General features: G+C 33.6%; 1 protein-coding gene and 1 long non-coding RNA gene across 2 annotated transcripts; both read left to right on the top strand.

Moving 5' to 3' along the window:
• Nucleotides 1-6,765: 6,765 nt before the first annotated feature.
• LOC113775377 (F-box protein At5g07610-like) lies at nucleotides 6,766-8,346 on the top strand. Its single transcript, XM_027320220.1, has one exon. It carries the CDS (start codon nucleotides 6,787-6,789, stop codon nucleotides 8,152-8,154), a length of 1,368 nt encoding a protein of 455 aa, XP_027176021.1. The 5' UTR covers nucleotides 6,766-6,786; the 3' UTR covers nucleotides 8,155-8,346.
• Nucleotides 8,347-14,884: 6,538 nt separating this feature from the next.
• LOC113773085 lies at nucleotides 14,885-18,346 on the top strand. Its single transcript, XR_003468746.1, has 3 exons — nucleotides 14,885-15,048; nucleotides 16,775-16,833; nucleotides 16,942-18,346. It is a non-coding gene; the product is annotated as an uncharacterized LOC113773085 (long non-coding RNA).
• Nucleotides 18,347-19,341: the final 995 nt, after the last annotated feature.

Raw genomic sequence — 19,341 nt, 5'->3', positions numbered from 1 at the left:
ATATGTGACCGTTTATGAGTTAATTTACGATCTTTATTTCAGATTTTGGTCTTTTTTTCTATGACTAAGCATATTGTTTCACTTTCATTTAATTCATCTCTCAAAAAGAAACCAATTACATTTGCTAAAGAAAATAATTTAATTCTTATTGTTCTACTTTGTTGATCCAACTACATTTGCTAGAGAAAATAATTTAAAATTATAGTTCAGAAAAAATAGAATTCTGCAATGTACTTCATACATATATTCATTAGAGGTTGGATAACAAAACAGGGGTTTTATGGCCTTACTTACTTTCAAATATAAAGAATTTTTTCCAAAATTAAAAATGGACAATTTTTGCTCTCCAGATAAACATTTGTACATGGTATAATATCGAACGCAACATATTAATAGACTTCATGCATATATTCACTTAAGGTTGGATACCATACAAGTTTTGACTAATCCTTAAATGAGCTTTAATAGCTTCAATGGCTATAGCTGGATTATATTGAAAATTGTTACTTTTGTTTGAGTAGCCTTTACTTACTTTTGGATAAAAAATATTAATTGGGTAAATTTTATGCACTAAATGACGTTTTATAAATGGTGTACTATGGAACACACCATTTTTTTAATTTTACCTGCATATTTTTTAAGTGAAAAAATTTATCAAGACATAAAGATTGTAAACCTGTTAACATTACCATCTTAGGAACAGTCTTTGCAATATTTCAACTGTTGTCACACTATCAATTGGAGCAATAGCAGTAACTAGCTTCTCATATTCTATTATGAGATATGTCTAAACTTTCAAATTTTAAGCCATATGAAGTGTTTAAATTTCCATTGTTGAGTTTGTATTAGATATGCTTCATATACATAATGTGTAACGAACTTAATGAATGTTTCTATTAAAAATTTGTCCCTTCATAATAAGCTTGATTTTTTGCCCCTGAATTCGCTCTCTATTATGTAAATATTTGTATATTGTGTTAACTTTAACTCTCAAAGGAAATCATCTTCAAGGGCTAAAAAGCCTAATCGGAGAGTAATGAGATACAATTACTGCAATCTTTCAATAGAGTTGTCCCTTAATGGTAGCTAGTGACGCAAAATAAGGGGAATTTGTTTGTGATTAGCAATTAAGATTTGAACATCTGACCAAATTAATAGAAACACCGTTTTGCATGGGGTTTCCACAGAGGAAAAGCAAGGAGACTAATGTGGTACTATTTAAGCTGTATCATTTTATGTGGCAAGGAACTTGGTTCTATATTATCTTGTCTAGGTTTTACTTCTTAAACTAGATTTTCAAATGATTTTTTTAGTAAATTTGCATATTAATATATATTATCTATATTGCAACTTCTAATATCTATTTCAGTGATTTTGCAACTAATTAAGAAGTTGTAATCATAAGTTAAAAGATTTTGATGGTTTTCAACTTAACAAAAATTAGTATGGAAAGCACTTATTTTTCTCTCAATAGAAGAAAAAAATATACAATCAATTACCATAGAAAGCCAAGAAAATGTGAAAAGCTAAAATACAAAATATCAAGCAACAAATTGTTATTGATCTTAATTTCTCTCTCTCTTTTTTTTAAGTGTCACTACTCTTAGGTGAACTTAAAAGGTGTCTTAAGATTTACATGGTAAACAATGAAGAGAGGAAAATAGTATTGATAACTGATAATAGTACATAGAACAACAAGATCAAAAAGTTGGAACCAAAATAATTCTAAAACAATTAGGATATAAGCTTAATCTAATTACTAATTTAGTTTTAAACTAATTAATAATTCAAGAATAGACTAAGAAATACTCTCGAGAACCTTTATTTGGTTCATACCTTTTTTAAACTCAACCATGTGATTGGATATTCTATAAAAGGAAGGAAGAAAATAGATGATGACACTAAATGAAGTAGAAAAAAATTATGTAGGGTGGACACTTGGTGCATGTTCCAATTTGAACTTAATGTATTGTTAATACCTCCTGAGCATAAAAGTAGAATTTAGCGGAACCTGTAATATTAGAATTTCTTTGTTGATGTCATATTATCACAGTTGTATATAGGAGTTGGAGGCATGAAACTCAATAATTCGAATATATCTATTGAAATCCTTTCAGCAAATATTTTAATCCATGGATCATTTTTATTAGCTTTTTTATGGTAATAATTAAGTATGATTAACCACTCAATTGTGGAGGTAGGAAAATTAAATGATATTGCGACATTGGATATTTAACATATTTAAACCTATTACTTTGAGATATTCTTTCCACTAAATGTTCATTTTCCTTATGATATTTTCATGTCTTTCTATAGTATTGAAGAAATAAACAATATATGCTTTATTTTAAAAAAATTATATGCATTAGTAGCTATTAAAGTTTTTTATATTGGACTTGAAAATAACTATTATGGGAGTATGAGTGGTAGCATTTTTTTTAAGTGCTAATTACTTCAATTAATGAGTTCTTTTCATTTGCTAAGTCTCGACTTATTAGTTATTAGTTAAAACTCTTAAGGTATTACATATAGAGCACAATTAGCAACTAAATTAGTTTTCAAGGTTACCCTGTAATACTTAGGAATGTGACAAAATAAATTTTTAGCCAATAATAAAGAGTAAGATAGGCAAAGGGGTTATATATCAATGTGAAGCTTAAGGTAGATAATAAGAATGAACTATTTAGTTTTACTAAGGTTTTGAGAAGATAATTCATATTTGAAGAACCATTGGAATTTGTCTTTATAAGTGTCTTATCTCTTTAAATAAAATACATTTTCATTTACCTCCATCACATTTAAAGTTGTCTTTGAATAATAATTAAAATGTAATAATTATATGCATTGATGAACCTTTTTTTTTATATAGTTTTATGTAACAGGTCTTAATATTATTACATATGTTTGTAACTTATAAGGTAAAATAACTAAATAAGCAGAACATAATTAAAAAAAGAAGTTTAAGATTTCTAACAATTGTAGCCACTTCTCTTAAGATTTAAAAAATTACACTTACCTCCCTTGGTGTTATGAAAATACTATAATAACCTTGAAAACTTTATAAATTCTAAATGAATATGGGTATAAAGAAAAAAGAAAATCACATTCTGCAAATATTTTTTTATCCAAAATCTGTAAGCTCATCTCAGTTAATACATGATATTCAATTCTTAGGTCATTTAAATAGATTTCTTGTTTAGTTTTATAAATAGATTCATTTGTTAAAAATAGTTTCTTCACAACTTAGTAAAAGAAAGAAAAGAAATCCAAACATTAAAAAATAATGCCTTAAAATATGGCCTAAATTTTACTACAAAGAGCTACATTAAAATTTTTTACTTAGCAAATAATGCTAATATTTGATTTCTTTTATCATTCAATTTGTTTTATAAATCAAATAGGGGTAATATAGGATATTCATTAGATGTTTTGTGCTTACATCACTATTTGTCACCAAAATATACTTTTAAGGGATGTTTCTATAATTTTTCAAACATCAAGAGACGTGGCTGTAATTATCAAAAGCCTTAGGGGAGGTTTCTGAAATTCTCCCTATATATAAGGGATAATTTCACAAACCTCCCTTGAGGTTTCTGACACTTGCACTGAGATCCCTCTAGGTTTTAAAATTTTCACCTAGCTCCCTTGCTTTTCAAATTTGGTAACAATTCAGTCCAATTAGGATTAAAATATTACTATCATGATAGAGATGACATTTATATTCCATGAATACCCTCTTCCTCCCTATATTAGTACAAGATTGCTTGTTAATAAAAACCTACTAGTTTTCCTTTCGTAATAATATTAGTGTAACGCTTTTTGAATTTCACTTATAAACATTTATGTATTTAATATAAATTAAATGATTCAAAGTAAAATACTCATAAATAACTAGTACTTTATTCATATAATGGAAGAAACTCGTAAAGAACTGGTATGTTATGGACAATTTTTTTTCTACTTTCAAATACTTCATTTATATTAAATACAAAACATACTAGTTTTTCTTTCGTAAAAATATTTGTGTAACGGCTTTTGAATTTTATTTGCAAATATTTATGTATTTAACATAAATTAAATGATTCAGAATAAAATGTCCAAAAGAATCTAGTACTTGGTTCATATAATAAACAAATGCCATAAAGAGTTGGTACTTTATGGGATATTTCTTTTTGCTCATAAATAGCTATTACTTTGTTCGCGTAATAGAGGAAACCCATAAAGAACTGATATTTTATGAGCAATTTCTTTTTTTTTTACTTTTACATATTTAATTTATGTTAAATACAAAACCTACTAGTTTTCCTTTCGTAAAAATATTAGTATATCGCTTTTTAAATTTTACTTACAAACATTTATGTATTTAATATAAATTATATGATTCAGAATAAAATGCCTATAAATAGCTAGTACTTTATTCATATAATAGAAGAAACCCGTAAAGAGCTGGTAAAAAGTGGGTAATTTCTTTTTTTACTTTTCACGTATTTAATTTATGTTAAATACAAAACCTACTAGTTTCCCTTTCGTAATAATATTAGTGTAACACTTTTTGAATTTCACTTATAAACATTTATGTATTTAATATAAATTAAATGATTCAAAGTAAAATCTCATAAATAGCTAGTACTTTATTCATATAATGGAAGAAATTCGTAAAGAACTGGTATGTTATGGACAATTTTTTTTTTTACTTTCAAATACTTCATTTATATTAAATACAAAACATGCTAATTTTCCTTTCGCAAAAATATTTGTGTAACGGCTTTTGAATTTTATTTGCAAATATTTATGTATTTAACATAAATTAAATGATTCAGAATAAAATACCCATAATCATCTCTACCTTTTTATTAACAAGCAATCTTGTACTAATATAGGGAGGAAGAGGGTATTCGTGAAATATAAAATGCCATCTCTATCATGATAGTAATATTTTAATCTTAATTGGACTGAATTGTTACCAAATTTGAAAAGCAAGGGAGCTAGGTGAAATTTTTAAAACCTGGAGGGATCTCAGTGCAAGTGTCAGAAACCTCAGGGGAGGTTTGTGAAATTATCCCTATATATAATGGTGTTTCTTTCCTTTTTTGTGATACTTAATATACCTTTCAATTACCATTGCACTTTCTAATACACCTGATCAAATTAACACACACAAGAGAATCCTAATTAAATACTTCAACTTCCAAGTCCTAATTACATTTGCCAGTCGACATTAATTAAACAAATGAAAGCTCAAAAAGATAGAGCTCGATTTGCCACTTCTGTGCGTACCTAATTCAAAATCAACTTGGGTACAGGTTTCCTAAATTATTTTGGCAAAACAAATAATTTTCACAATATTTTGGGATTGCAAATTATTGTTCCCAGTTGAGAAATTTTTTTTATTTTTGCTATGGTAAAGTTTTTAAAAAAATCACACATATTATAGGAGAGTTTTTAACAGAATACATCCAAAAAATTCATTTACCAAACAGGACCCTAGGATTTGGAGGGATACTAAGGACATCTGTTCTATACGTGGTCTTGGTGGTCTTTCAATAATGGGGTTTTATGGAATGGTGATCTTTATTGGATAGGTAATTCGTGCCAGTTGAGATATACAGACCCAACTAAATCAAGGGAGTGTTACAATTTTTAAATTTTTTTTGTTACAGATGAGATTTGAATCCTCACCTAAGTAGGTGGTCACTGAGCCACTTCAATCGGTTTTATAGGGACTCGGGGCACGGACGGTTGCAGGTGCAACCGTCCTGCAACCGTCCCTGCCAATTTTGGTCATTATCAACACCATGTAACTTTTTTTGTACATCGTGTATCTTTTTTTTTACAGGATATATTTTCACAACAGATAGTGATGGGTCCCACACTTAGCGCGAAAATCGAGTTACATGGTGTAATCTCAGCCGCACAAAATTTTGAGGGCCAAGATCACCGTGCAAGGACGGTCATACTGATGACCGTCCCTGCCCCAAATCCGTTTTATAGCCACTTCTGTACTTCTTTGGGATGGGACAATAGAAGAAAAACCAACGCTTGTATTACCTCTCGTTGCCTGTACTATTGGGTGAGGTGATTTTGTACGACACGGATATGACTTTTAAGAAGCTTCCAGAAGTATTATTAGTATCCAAGTTAATTTTCTTATTGGCTCAAAAAAAATGTCGGGATTAATATAACTCCATTTACTAATACACACCTCATCTCATGTATGAGATTGTAACAATGAATGTTATTTCATATCTTTTGACGACATAATTTAGGTTAATTATATCATTTCTTTTAATATTATATTTTATCATAATTGTAATTCAATAAACTCTTACCACAGCGTTCAATAATTTAAATTTTTAAAGTCATCTAAATACAATTCATCAGTAAAAAAAAAAGTATTGCAGAACTCCCCACTTATATGATACTACTATAAACATTTGCACATGCACAATCGAAACTATTTATGAATTTAAGTCGCTTTTTGAAGTAATTAAAATTGAGTAAATTTTATAGAAACTGATAGTTTATACATTATCAAAATTAAATTTTAAATTTAAATTTTACATAGATTGAATTTCAAAATTAAAATTTTTATAATTGTTATTCATCTAAAGCACACTAACTATCAACGTGAAAAAAATTAATCCGTTAAAAATTTTAAAAATTTATACTTAGAATATTACATTTGAATGCTTCTAGTATATGCCAAAACCCATTAGATGTACTGGTTTCTAAATCAAAATCCCCAATTCTGCCTTTACACAATAATAGAAACAGAAATTTGGAGCAATGTTTCCCGACGACGGCGGTTCTCCCGCCACAGACCCGTTGACTGGGCACCTATTTGAAGCCGAAGAAACCCTCCTCCGCTCCTCTACTGCTTGGCCGCTTGCTGGTAAATCAAGATTCAGCCTCTCACCTGATTCCTCAAACACCCTCAAAAACCCACCTCAAGATTGCTCTCATATATCAGCAGCAGGGATCGTCGTAGCCCACAATGAAGATCTCTTGACACAAATTTTACTTTGTTTACCTCTAAAATCCCTCATCCGCTTCCAATGTGTCTCCAGAGGATGGCTCTCGATCATTTCCAACCCCTCTTTCCGCCGTCTCTACTGTGGCAGCAGCAACACTCGAGCCCTCATTTTGTTCCGCAAAATATGGCGGAGCTGCCCGGAGCTCAAATTCATCTCTTTCTCCGACGAGTATGCAAGTTCAATGGAAACTGCCATCTCCCACTTAAGTAGTAATTTCTTTACTGATGGTGAAATTACGGATTTACATTCTTGTAATGGGTTAGTAGCTGTTGTGTTAAAATTGAGCCATGGTAGTCGAGAATTTGCTGTGTACAACCCCACAACTAGTCAGCATAGGCTTATCCCACAGCTCAATCTTTTGGAAGATAGGCATCCCTTTGTGGCTCTGAATATTGCATTTGATCCTTTAAAATCTGATCACTATAAATTGGTGTGTGTTTGGTTGGGACCCCCCACGATGAGAATCATGAATGTTAATTATGGATTCTCTATATATGAATCAGAAACTGGGACTTGGAGGGACAGTGGGGACATTTTTGAGATAGATTATGCTCATTCACCTACGCATTTCAGGAACGGTGTGTTATGGAATGGCTGTCTTCATTGGATTACTCATTGGAAGGCTATCGTTTGTTTTGATTTAGATAAAGAAGACGCTAACTTCACATTGCCTTCTCCTCCTGTCTCAATGGAGCACTCTGAAATTTGGTACTTTGGTGAGTCTGGTGGATGTATGTACTTTATTGATATTAACAACCCTGGAGAAATGTTGTTTGATATTTTTGAGTTGGCAAGTGGATGTTCTGAGTGGGTTCTGAAGTACCATCTTAATCTTGCTCCTCTAACTATTTTATACCCCTCAATGGTGGATGAAGAGTTCGATCACTCTGATGATTGGCTATGTAGATTTTGGTTAACTTATTTTGTTGAGGATGAGAATGAAAAGAAGGCGAGGCTAGTGATATCTCTTCCAGGCAAAGTAATTTTGTATGACATCAATGACACGGTCGTTAAGGTGCTCGCTGAAGTAGGGCCAACAGATACTGATGATGGCTGTAGAGATTACATTTATCAGTGGAAGGATGCCTACCCTTTTATGAAGACGCTGGCCTATGTTTGACTTGTTTCTCAAACGTTCCTGCATGTACTAACTACTAAGTAGCGTTATGTACTTTCTTTTTGCCTGCCTACCACTTGAACACTTTTAACAGTATGGAACCATTACTTGGTTTTAAATGGTGGTGTTTATTATGGATTAATGTAAACTTGGAATAGTTGTGGAATGCTTTAAGGATGAATTTTGTGAACTAAATTAGTCTTGCAGCTTAATTCCCAGATGTTTTAGTTGTAATTTCATTGTTATATTTATTATTCCTCTGATTGCCAAAATTTTGGAATAGGTGCCCTCTAGCTTTATCTGGTTTTCTATTAAAGTTCTTCTTTTGCTTCCTGATAATTGAAAATACATTTTTGAAAGCATGTGTAGCGCTGGATGGTTTAGAATACATAGAAAGTCTGTTAGCGTGGCAACAAGTATTGCATCTTACTAGCTTCTTGATGATTTCCTCCTGCAGCTTTAACCTTATAATTCACCTGTTTGAGATAATAATTTAAGGAAATTTAGTTACACATGCTAGTTTTCATAAATTGGATAGCAGTAAGTATGGTTCAAAAGTACTCTAAGAATCAATAAAATGATTTGAATGGATCTTGTGGCCTTCTTGTGAGATTCAACTGTTATGCTTCTTCTTTTCGTGGAAAAATTTTTCAACTGGATTCTAGCTATAGATACCTTACAATTATAAATTTTTTCTACATCACAAGGATTTGAGAGGGTTTTCTCCATTCAATTTAGGCAGAAAATATTTCACTCTAGTAGTTTATTAATGATCTCAGTGAAGTTTTTAGCTTATCATCATATTGTAGACCAATTCCTTGATACATTTTTAGATTTTGACAGACATTTTACATTTAAACATGTAATGTTCACCTTTAATGTACTTGAGTTAAGCTGGTTGAGGTTCTTATAATTCTAGCTTTAAAAGAAACTACCTTTGTTTCAATAATTCGGCGAGTGCAGCTGAATGTGGATGATAAGCTCAAGTGGAATTCCATTTCTTATTAGTGGGTGTTTTCATGATTTTCGGGAAAGCATATTCATGGTTAGGCTCCTTCTGGCATCACCTGTATGTATCAGATTTATGCTGAAGGTATGCGTGTCCATAAGGCATATCAAACTAGAAGCTGTAAGTTATTCTTCACTAGTTTCTTAAACCAGATGTTTGATTATTTCCTTCAACCCAATTATTTGTTGTATCTTCACACAAGTTGTTCCAAACCCATACATATTCTGAGTAGTTGCATCCCCAGTGTTATGTTGTGAATAAATTCTCTGCTAACGTGAGCATAGGGAGTAGTTGTAACTGGAATAACAAAAAGAGAGGTCTTTTTAACTAATGAATCTAGGTAGAGGTTAGTGTAATTTGCCATATTCCTGAATGCCAATATCCACTTAGTTCATTGAAGTTTGTTTTATTGATCATGTTCACATTGAATATGTACTAGATACTAAGGAGAGGTGTCCGGATCTTAAGGAAAAAGTATCCATGATTAGCCTCCTTTTGAGATCAGTTACATGTTTCTGCACTGCACAAAGTGCTTTATGTCCAGGATGTATGTCTTTGAACCAGAAGCATGAACCTACTTACCTACAAGTATCCATGATTAGCTTCCTTTTTTATTCTTCATTTTTATTTCTTCCATCATCTCCTTCCTTCATCCATCACTCCCACCACTTCCCTCTCCCTCCACCCCTGCCACCCTACCCCTTCCACCACCACCTCCCGTCATCTGCCACCCCCCTCATTCTCTTCCCCCTCCTCTAGCGCCACCACCCTCCCCCTCTTCCTTCCTCCCTTCTCCTCTCCCCCTCTCCTTCCCCCCCCCCCCCTTTTTCCTCCTCCCCCTCCCTCAGCCGGCGAATAGGAGAGGGAGAGGGGGAGGGGAGGAGAGGGAAGAGGGGGAGAGGAGGGAGGGGAGGGGTGGGTGCTTGTCTTCCACCTCTGATCTCTCTTTCTCAATGCCAGCCAGCCTTCCATTCGTCAATTCATCCAAAATAGTCACCACCAGAAAAACCAAGAAGACTCGTGAGAGTATTAGCAATAGGGTGGCTCCGGTGATGAAGAACGGCAAGACTGTTCTCAAGTATACTGTGGGGTGTGTAAGAATGTTCTCAAGTTAGAACAAATTATTTGTGATGCTTTGTGGACTATCAGTTTCCATTTGGCAAAAAGGAAAAAAAAAATGTAGATCCTTGGCTGCGGAAGACTAGTAGTGATGCTGATGCATGGCTTTCTTCGGGCTTTGGGGAGAGGCAATTGATGGGTGTGATGGTGCCTCCATGGTCTAAGCGATGTATACTGCATTGTTTGGTGTTAAAGTGGTAGGCTTGAGCTATACTTGACGTGCCTAACTTGTATATTTTTCGTGGAAAATTTTGCATCCGGGACTGCACGTGAAGTTGTGAAATCAGGATTTAGGGGAAGATGATATTTTTATTAAAATTTATTTTGACCTATAAAGTTTTTTGTTAAACCATACAAATTTTAAGAACATGATTTTGGCCGCTTAAGCTTTGGTAAACCACAAAATGCTTATTTTTATAAAAATGAAAATAAAAGGCAGAAATGAAAAAAATAAAGAGGGTAGCATGGACATTACAATTCTCTCCGTTAATTGGGATGATTTTCATCCAATTTCCAAATAATTTTAAAACATAAAGGGGTTATCTGGGAGGGTTTTTAAATAATGAGGAGGTATCATGGCCAAATCCCAAATTATAAGGGGGTTTTTTTTATATTTTACCTTAATCAATATGATCCTTTGAATTATAAATAGTTACAACTATGGCTTATAAGATAAAATAATATATGCTTTGAAATAAATATACAACAAATATGTTCCTTTATAAATTTTCTTTTTGCTTTGAGCACTCGATATTTCCACCTTCAGTGAGATTAATCCGGATTCGGCTGGAATATTTCTAATTGTTCATGAGGATGCAAATCGTAGGAATTGTTGCTTGTGAGTCTTGCAAGAATTTGTTTACATGGATTCATCTTTTGCTTTTCCAAAATGGATAAGAATCTCTTGAATGTGAGATTTTGCCACAGTTCATGCATTTCAGCCTGCTGTGCCACAGCCCCTTCTATTCTATGCTACCTCAGTAGTTTTTCATCAATTGCCATCAAGTTTTCACCTTACTTTTCACCTGCTTTGGGCTGATAACAGGGTTCACTTCTAGTTTGGTGGCCAAATGGATTACCTTTAAACCTGTAATATACACATATAATGTATTTGAGTCAGGAATAGGTTGAAGTTAAACTTGATTGTGGCCTGATGAGCGAACTGCCTCAATCACAAATAGCTTCATTGATAGAAGTTGGGTTCGATGATTTTATTGGCATGCAATACAAGTTACTCAAAAGTAGCTATTCACATGTTTTTATGGAAAAACCATTCATGATTGGGCTCCTCATTGACAATGCTCATAGTGCATCAGGGCATTACTGTGTCCAGGATATATTTGTCACTTGAAGCAGCAATTACTTTGTGCTGCTTTTGACTAGCAAGTCTGCTTTTGCCTTTTCCTGAGTTTTCATTTTTTAACTCTCATTTGAAAGGATGACAACTGAAATTTTATTACTGAGGTAATTTTTCAATCCCCATTGACAATGCTCAACAGAAGTTGGTGATGCCCTGTTTTGAAGGTTTTTTTTTTTTTTTGGTTGACATAAGGGTATCCTGACTTACACCAGACTAATCCCCTGCGGTGGTGCAAAGTTCGCCCCAAAGATGCACCACACGATGGACAAGCAAGAATCGAAACGGTGACCTCCAAGTAGAACTTAGAGAGCCAACCAGCGAACTACCCGCTTGGGGGCTGCCATGTTTTGAAGTTGATGAGTGGTTTTTATGTGATGGGATTTGATGTGTCTCTTGAATTACCCATATGTCTTGTAGAAGCTGCAGCCCCAGAAGCAGAGTAGTCCAAAATTCTGATTTCCTAAAGCCTAAAACATCATCAACAGAATAGATTACATGAACTCTGTTTCCTGTTAACACCATAACCTTCTCTGAATAGTTAATGGCATTACTAAAATATACCATCTTAGCTACAAGACTCAATGGCTGCATAGTTTTATAAGCACTACAAAATATTCAAAACAGATTTTTTTTTTTTTTGGCTTAGAGACAGGACATTAAATGAACTCTCTTCAAACCAAAAGTTAGACAAACCAACATTATGTAAATGTAGGGAAATTCTTTAATTGTCTTATATAACACCAAATACTCTTTACCAAAATGTAAAATCTACCCATTATTATAGATAATAGGTCTCTTAAACCCAATTAGTCTGTATGCTTAAGTATCTAATGAAATTAAACCCGAAATTGAACTAGAATACCTTTCTAATTTGAACAACACTATCGACTTCATTAATTATTTTGGATAGAAATCATCATTTTATACGCGAAAAAAATTATATATATCATCACACGTCATAGAAACAACAAATCTTAAGATGAATTTTCTTTATTTAGATAATGCAAAAAATATCATCAAACATGTCACAGAAATAACAAATCTAAAGCTAAAATTTTCTTCAAAAACTATGCAGAAAATACAATCCAAACGGGCTCTTAAGTTTTCTTCAAAAACCATTCAAAAAATGCAATCCGAACGGGCTCTCCCATGTGGATTGCAATTTTCAAAAGTCTTTGTAAAGTAATATGCGGTAGAGATTTGATATACGTAAATTAAAAAAGTGTTAACAAAAATCTAAAAAAATTTTCATGGAAAATCAGGGTCCAAACAAGGTACGGTACTTGCCGCCATCAATGTGCAGTCTAGTGTACACTCCACACTTGAGTGGAGTACTTCTTGTCTCTGTAATTGCATCTACCCTTTACCTGTTCTCTGCTGGTTTCAGGTAAGAAGTACCATATTCTTGTCACATTTGTATCTTCAGAAACCAAATAAGCACAGGAGGTAAGCCACTGATTCTTCACCTTCTGACAACTCTTTTGTTTCCTAATTTCTGTTTTTCATTTTTTCCTCTGTTCTTTAGGTTTTGGATGGGTTCTTGAGACCAAAAAAAGCCAAAAGCAGCAGCCGGAAACCCAACTTCTTTGCTGCTGCAGCAGCCCAGTCAATTGCCGGAAAATCAAAACTCATCCTCGGAGCTCCAGGTCATGGACCCTTCTCCTTCTCCTCCTGTTCATCATTTTGCAGCAGCGAGTGTTATAGGCAACAATGAAGAAATCTTAAAATGTCTTTTACTTACTTAACCCCGAAATCCCTGGGAAGGATTTGATGTATATTTATTTTGTGAATGGAGTGCTGTGTGATGGTGATCTTCAATGGCTAAGTGGATGGAGGGACCCTCTGTGTTGATCCAGACAAAGAATGCCTTGACAATTTTTTTTCTTCATATGCATTACAGTAAGTGGGATATTTGGTACTTTGGAGTGTCTGGAGGCTGTTTGTATCTTATTGAGGTTAATGACCCACAACGGCTATTCTTTGACATTTTTGAGATGAAAAGGGACCATTCTGAATGGGTTTTGAAGTATCATATAGACCTCAATCCTCTTTCAATTTTATATCCTTCAATGGTGGACGAAGGCCTTATTTCATTTGATGAAGATCAATGTAGATTTTGTATACCTTGCTTGGTTGAGGATGAGAAAGAAAGGAAACCGAGACTTGTGATTGCTCCGCTGGGTAAGGTAATTTTATATGAGATCAAGGATATGGTTTTTAAGGAGCTTGTTGAAGTAGGGCCTGTGGATGTTGATCATGAGTGGAAATGTAACTCTTATCACTGGACAGATGCTTGCCGGTTTGTGGAGACTCTTGCTAGTGTTTGATTGTTATCTATAACATGCTATTATATGTATCAAGGGGCTGCCTTGATGTACTAAATAATATCCTCCTGGTTGAATATTCAACGGTATCATTACATTGTAAGTTTGGAATTTTTTGTGATATTGTTTAAGACAGTAAATGTGTTATTTAAGTTATGGTTGCAAAATGCTTGGATATATGAATATTTTCAATTACGTGAGTCTTGTAGCTTGCTGAAATTTTGCTTTGTGATTTCATTTCTTGACTGTGGAAATTATTGTTTACATGCCTCAAGTCATATTTTAATGCGCAATAAAGGATTGTTCTTTCCTTCTATATAATTGAGAAGACTACTTTGGAAACATGTTTCAGCTATAGATAACTGGGAAAATAGGCTAGCTAAAGATTTGCTACTATGCATTACAAAGAGTTCAAAGGTTTCCCCTAGTGATTTGGGCAACAATTATGGCACCTACATAGATTATAATCAATTCCTAACTATGATTTCACATGATTGTTTGCCTGTTGTGAACTATTGAGATGAGAGATTTTTAGTTTACTGCTAAAATATTGAATGCTAAACAGTTCTAGCACAACTGTGGCATCTTCAAGTTTGGAATCTGCTTGAACTATTCTGGACCATAGGTTTGAAAGCAAACTGATTTTGTCATTGGTATTTATTCATTGAAGTTTGTTTAATTGATCATGTTCACCTGTAATATGTACTACACACTAATAATTTGCCTCAGAAAATGTATAAGATACAAAAGTTACGTGTCCAGATGTTAAGCAAAACGCATCCGTGATTAGCGTCCTTGTGAGATCATCTATACGTTTCAACAGAATACTTTTAACAACCGCAAAAACCATATCTAAAGTCGCTCTGTTAAGCACGTTCAGACTCCTTCTCCATCTAAATTCTATCTATTTAACGCCTCTCCTATTCCTTTTCATCATTGCCTCTTTCTTCTTCTGCCTAATGTCTCTTTCCTCTCTACTTGTCATCATCACTGATCTTCTTGCTTCTTTTCTCCGTCTGACTTTTCTTTATCTCCAACAACTCATTTATTGAGTCTCACAGATTCATGGTCCTTTTTTGCTCAAAGTAAGTACTTTGTTTAATTGATGCCTTCTTTTTGTAATGTATTCGCACTGAATCATTTGATTTATATTATAGTTTTGTGAAAACTGCATCAGGGGTTGTTTTCACTCTAATAAAAAATTAATTTAATTATTTCCTATCAAGCAATCCCCCTTAGCAAATGATGCAGAGTTGGTCAAAAAGCTTTGAATATCAGCTTGAACTTGATAGCCACAAGTACCGTATTTTGTATGACTTCTCAAGCTGTCTTTAGCCAACAAGATTTTGTGGCATAAATTTCTAAATCCTAAAATTCAGCGCATTAATTGTCTGAGTATTCAGATTTCAGAATTAAGATTCAGTTTTATCAAGCAGACCCTTAATATCAAGACAGTTTTTTGAAATTTTTTGTTGATGTACCTTTGCATTTGTAAGTTGCATATTCCTTACTGATGTTTTTGACTTATCTTTTTGAAAATCTTTTCCCCTGGATCTTTTTGCAGAAATGCAGTGGATTAGTACTCTTTATTTTCTGTTTGATAACTAGGTTGGCAAGGCAGTTGAATAAGTCTGTTGTTCACACTAGGTTTGATTTCCTATTGAGCTTACATCTTGATCTTCAAGTTTGGCTTCATGATTCGAGCCAAACTCAAACAAGACCTAATCTAGCCCGGTCAAGATCTGGTTGTTTAATTAGGAGCATATTTTATGGTTTGTGATGCTTCATGATTTAAGCTGGTGTAATTGAAATGTCTCGTGTAGTTATTCAAATTTTGTGTTTGTCAGAATGTAGGAAACATTAAATGCTAGGAAAACTCAGAACCATATAATGCAATTGAGTTTTGCATACATTCTCCAATTTTTACAGTGCTTGCGCTGTATTAACAGCTTGGTCTTGTGTCTCAGGCTTGGTAATACAAACATATTCAAGTATATCAGCATTTTTTCTTTTAAGTTTTATGTTATTTGTAGCATTTTTGGTTAATCTAAATATCATCAATTCGGCATGTTTATTCATTGTGCACCAGACAGCTTTCAATGGCTTTCCAAAGAAACCATGGAAATGTATTGTTGGTTAAATGCATTTTTGCTCGCTCAACTTCCTCGAACTTCTGAGGTAGACACTGTATTTTTGTTTTTTCTTTTTCTGAAATTCATTACACATAGACCCTGATTAGCTCATAAAGTACATTATGGTTGATCAAATAAGATAAGCAACATATTTTTCTCCCCATATAGAGAGACAGCAAATGATGGTAAAATCAAGGTTGCAGAAATAAGAGTGTGTGTAATACAGGGCACCCTTTTGGGGGTACTTTTGCCTCCATCAGGGTTGGACTAACATTTCTATCTTACCCTCAATTGAACTTTTTGCCCATTTGCTTCTTGGATTTACATTCTACAACCTGTCGGTGGAAAATGTGGTAGGGAGTTTACATAGTGAAAACTATTAGATACACCATACATGTTGCATGACAATGCTGTGTCATGTACTAACATTAAGCATGGATCACAAATAATAGTGGTGGGCTATTCCTTATTTAAACCCACCACCATTCTTGTTAATATTCGTGGATGATCATGGACCATCCACCTGCAATGTCACATGGACCATCTGCATGGCAATGTTCATCAAAGGGACCATCTACTTTTTCTTGTATTCATTACTTTGCTTGCACTTCTTCCTTTGACTACATTGCTGTTGTGGAAATAGTAGTCACACTCGCTTCTTTTAATTCTCTGGATTTAGGTATGAAGTTCCATATTTTCTTGATCTGTGTGGCCTCATATGTCAAATGATCAGAGGAGGTACGCCCACTAAATCTTCAAATTTTGTTAACTCTTTATTTCTTAGTTTCTGTTTTGCAGTTTTCTTTTTTTCTTTTTCACTTTTTAAGGTTTTGATGAATTTTTCAGCTCCAAAACCAATAAGCAAAAGCCAGAACCCCAGCTACTCTGCTGCAGCAACAAACTAGCCAATTGCCCAAAATAAATAACTCAGCCTTGAAACGCCAAGTCATGGAACCTTCTGATTCTCCTTCTGCTCCTCTTAATCATTTTGCAGCAATTATTATAGGCAACAACGAGGAAATCTTAAAGCATCTTTTACTTCACTTAGCCCCAAAATCCCTCATTCGATTTCAACCCGTCTCCAAGCAATGGCATTCTCGATTTTATCCCACCACCACAAAGACAACTTCCTCCTCTGGCACTGCTGCAGACTCTGGAGCCTTTGTTTTCATCCACCACAAGCGGGGGACAGGCTTAATTTCATTTCCTTCCACCAAGAAAATGCAAGTTCAGTGGGTACCACAGTTTCCAACTTGAGCAATTTCATTTCCTTTCAAGATGGGCAGTTTCAGGATTTCATTATTGCAATGGGTTATTAGTTCTTGTGTTTCAATCAAAAGATGATGGTCACAAAGACTTTCTTGTGTATAACCCTACTAGCAGTCAGCAGAGGCATATTCCAAGGATCAATCTATTGGAAAGGGAACGTTGCTTTGTGGCTCTGAACATTGTGTTTCATCCCATAGAATCTGATGGCTACAAAGTTGTCTGTGTATGGTCAGAACGTTACATGCCAAGGAATGACATGAGTCGAACCCCTTTAAGGAGATATGGATTCTCTATATATTCATCTGAAACTGGGACTTGGAAGGACACTAAGGCCATAAATGGGAGGGACTTTGTGTATATTTATTTCATGAATGGAATGTTGTGTAATGGTGATCTTCATTGGGTAAGTGGTAGGAGGGAGACTTTATGCTTTGATTTAGATAAAGAATGCCTTAACTTAACAGTGCCTTCTCCTCGTATGCATCATAGTGAGTCGGATATTTGGTACTTTGGAGTGTCTTGAAGCTGTTTGTATCTTATTGAGGTCAATTGCCCACAAGCGCTGTTGTTCGACATTTTTGAGTTGAAAGGGGACTATTCTGAATGGGTTTTGAAGTGTCAAACAGACCTCACTCCTGTTACAACTTCGTATCCTTCAGTGGTGGATGAAGTTTCTGGTCCGTTTGGTGATGGTCGATGCAGATTTTGTATAACTTGTTTTCGTGAGAATGATGAGAAAAAGCCGAGGCTTCTGATTTCTCCATGGACTCTAGTTAAAATCCTCACAAGCTTTTTGATGAAAAGTCAACCCATAACCTCAATTTTCCAAATTCTTTGGTGATGTGCCTTTGCATTGCAATTTGCATATCCCCATCCCTAATTGATGTTCTGATTTTAGTTTTTGCAAATTTTTAATTTCCGATTTGGAAATCTTTATCAGTTGTTAATTTCTTTTACACGAATCTAGTGGCTAGTTGGGGTTGGTGCTTGGTACTTTTTTGGGATAATTTCAGAAACCTCATGTTTTCGAGGTTTCTGACTATTTCACTAGCCTCCCTTCAAATTCTGAAAATTATACCAACCTCTCATGAGATTTATTATCTTATAACATTTAGGTCCAATCAATAATTAAAAAAGTAATATTATGAAAGAGAAGATAATATGATTCCATCATTGTCTCGCATCTACTAAATTGTTTAATAAATCTAATACCTGCCTAAACATTAAAAGAAAACTCTAGAATTTGTTGTTTATCATCGAGAATTAATTCACATAAAGCATCAAAAATAGTATATCATTTTATATATTTCACTTAATGTAAGATTCAAATTGCTCTTTTTAGTTATAAACTCATTATCAAACATGATCAGCAACAAATAATCAAAAAAATTTGTAACCAAAATATTACAAAAAGTGAACTTTAACCATAAAAATCTCAGCAACTAACCTTAATATGTTGACAAGAATATTTATGATGTTAAAGTTTGTTTTCTATAATATTTTGGTTGCTAATTTTTTGATTATTTATTGTTCACCATGTTTGACAATGGGTGTGTAACTTAAAAGAGTTATTTGGATCTTATATTAAGTGAAAAATATAGAATGATACACTATTTTTTGATACTATATGTGATCTGATCCCTAATGATAAATGACAAATTTTAATGTTTTTCTTTAATGTGTGAGTTGATATTAAATTAATTAAATAATGTAGTAAATGTGGGTATTGATGGAATCATATTATCTTCTCTCCCCTAATATCACTTTTAATTATTGATTGGACTTAAATTTTACAAGATAATTAACCTTAAGGGAGGTTAGTGTAATTTTGAAAACCTGGAGGGAGACCAGTGAAATAGTTAGAAACCTCAGGGGAGATTTCTAAACTTATCTCTTTTTTTTTTTTTGGTTTAAAATGTAGGGCCTAGACGGACAAAGGGAAGTTGAATACAATTTTGGTATACCTAATAAGCTTAA

This window comes from Coffea eugenioides, chromosome 6 (assembly GCF_003713205.1).
Source record: "Coffea eugenioides isolate CCC68of chromosome 6, Ceug_1.0, whole genome shotgun sequence".
NCBI classification, from domain to species: domain Eukaryota; kingdom Viridiplantae; phylum Streptophyta; class Magnoliopsida; order Gentianales; family Rubiaceae; genus Coffea; species Coffea eugenioides.
This window is presented reverse-complemented; position numbering and strand designations above follow the sequence as displayed.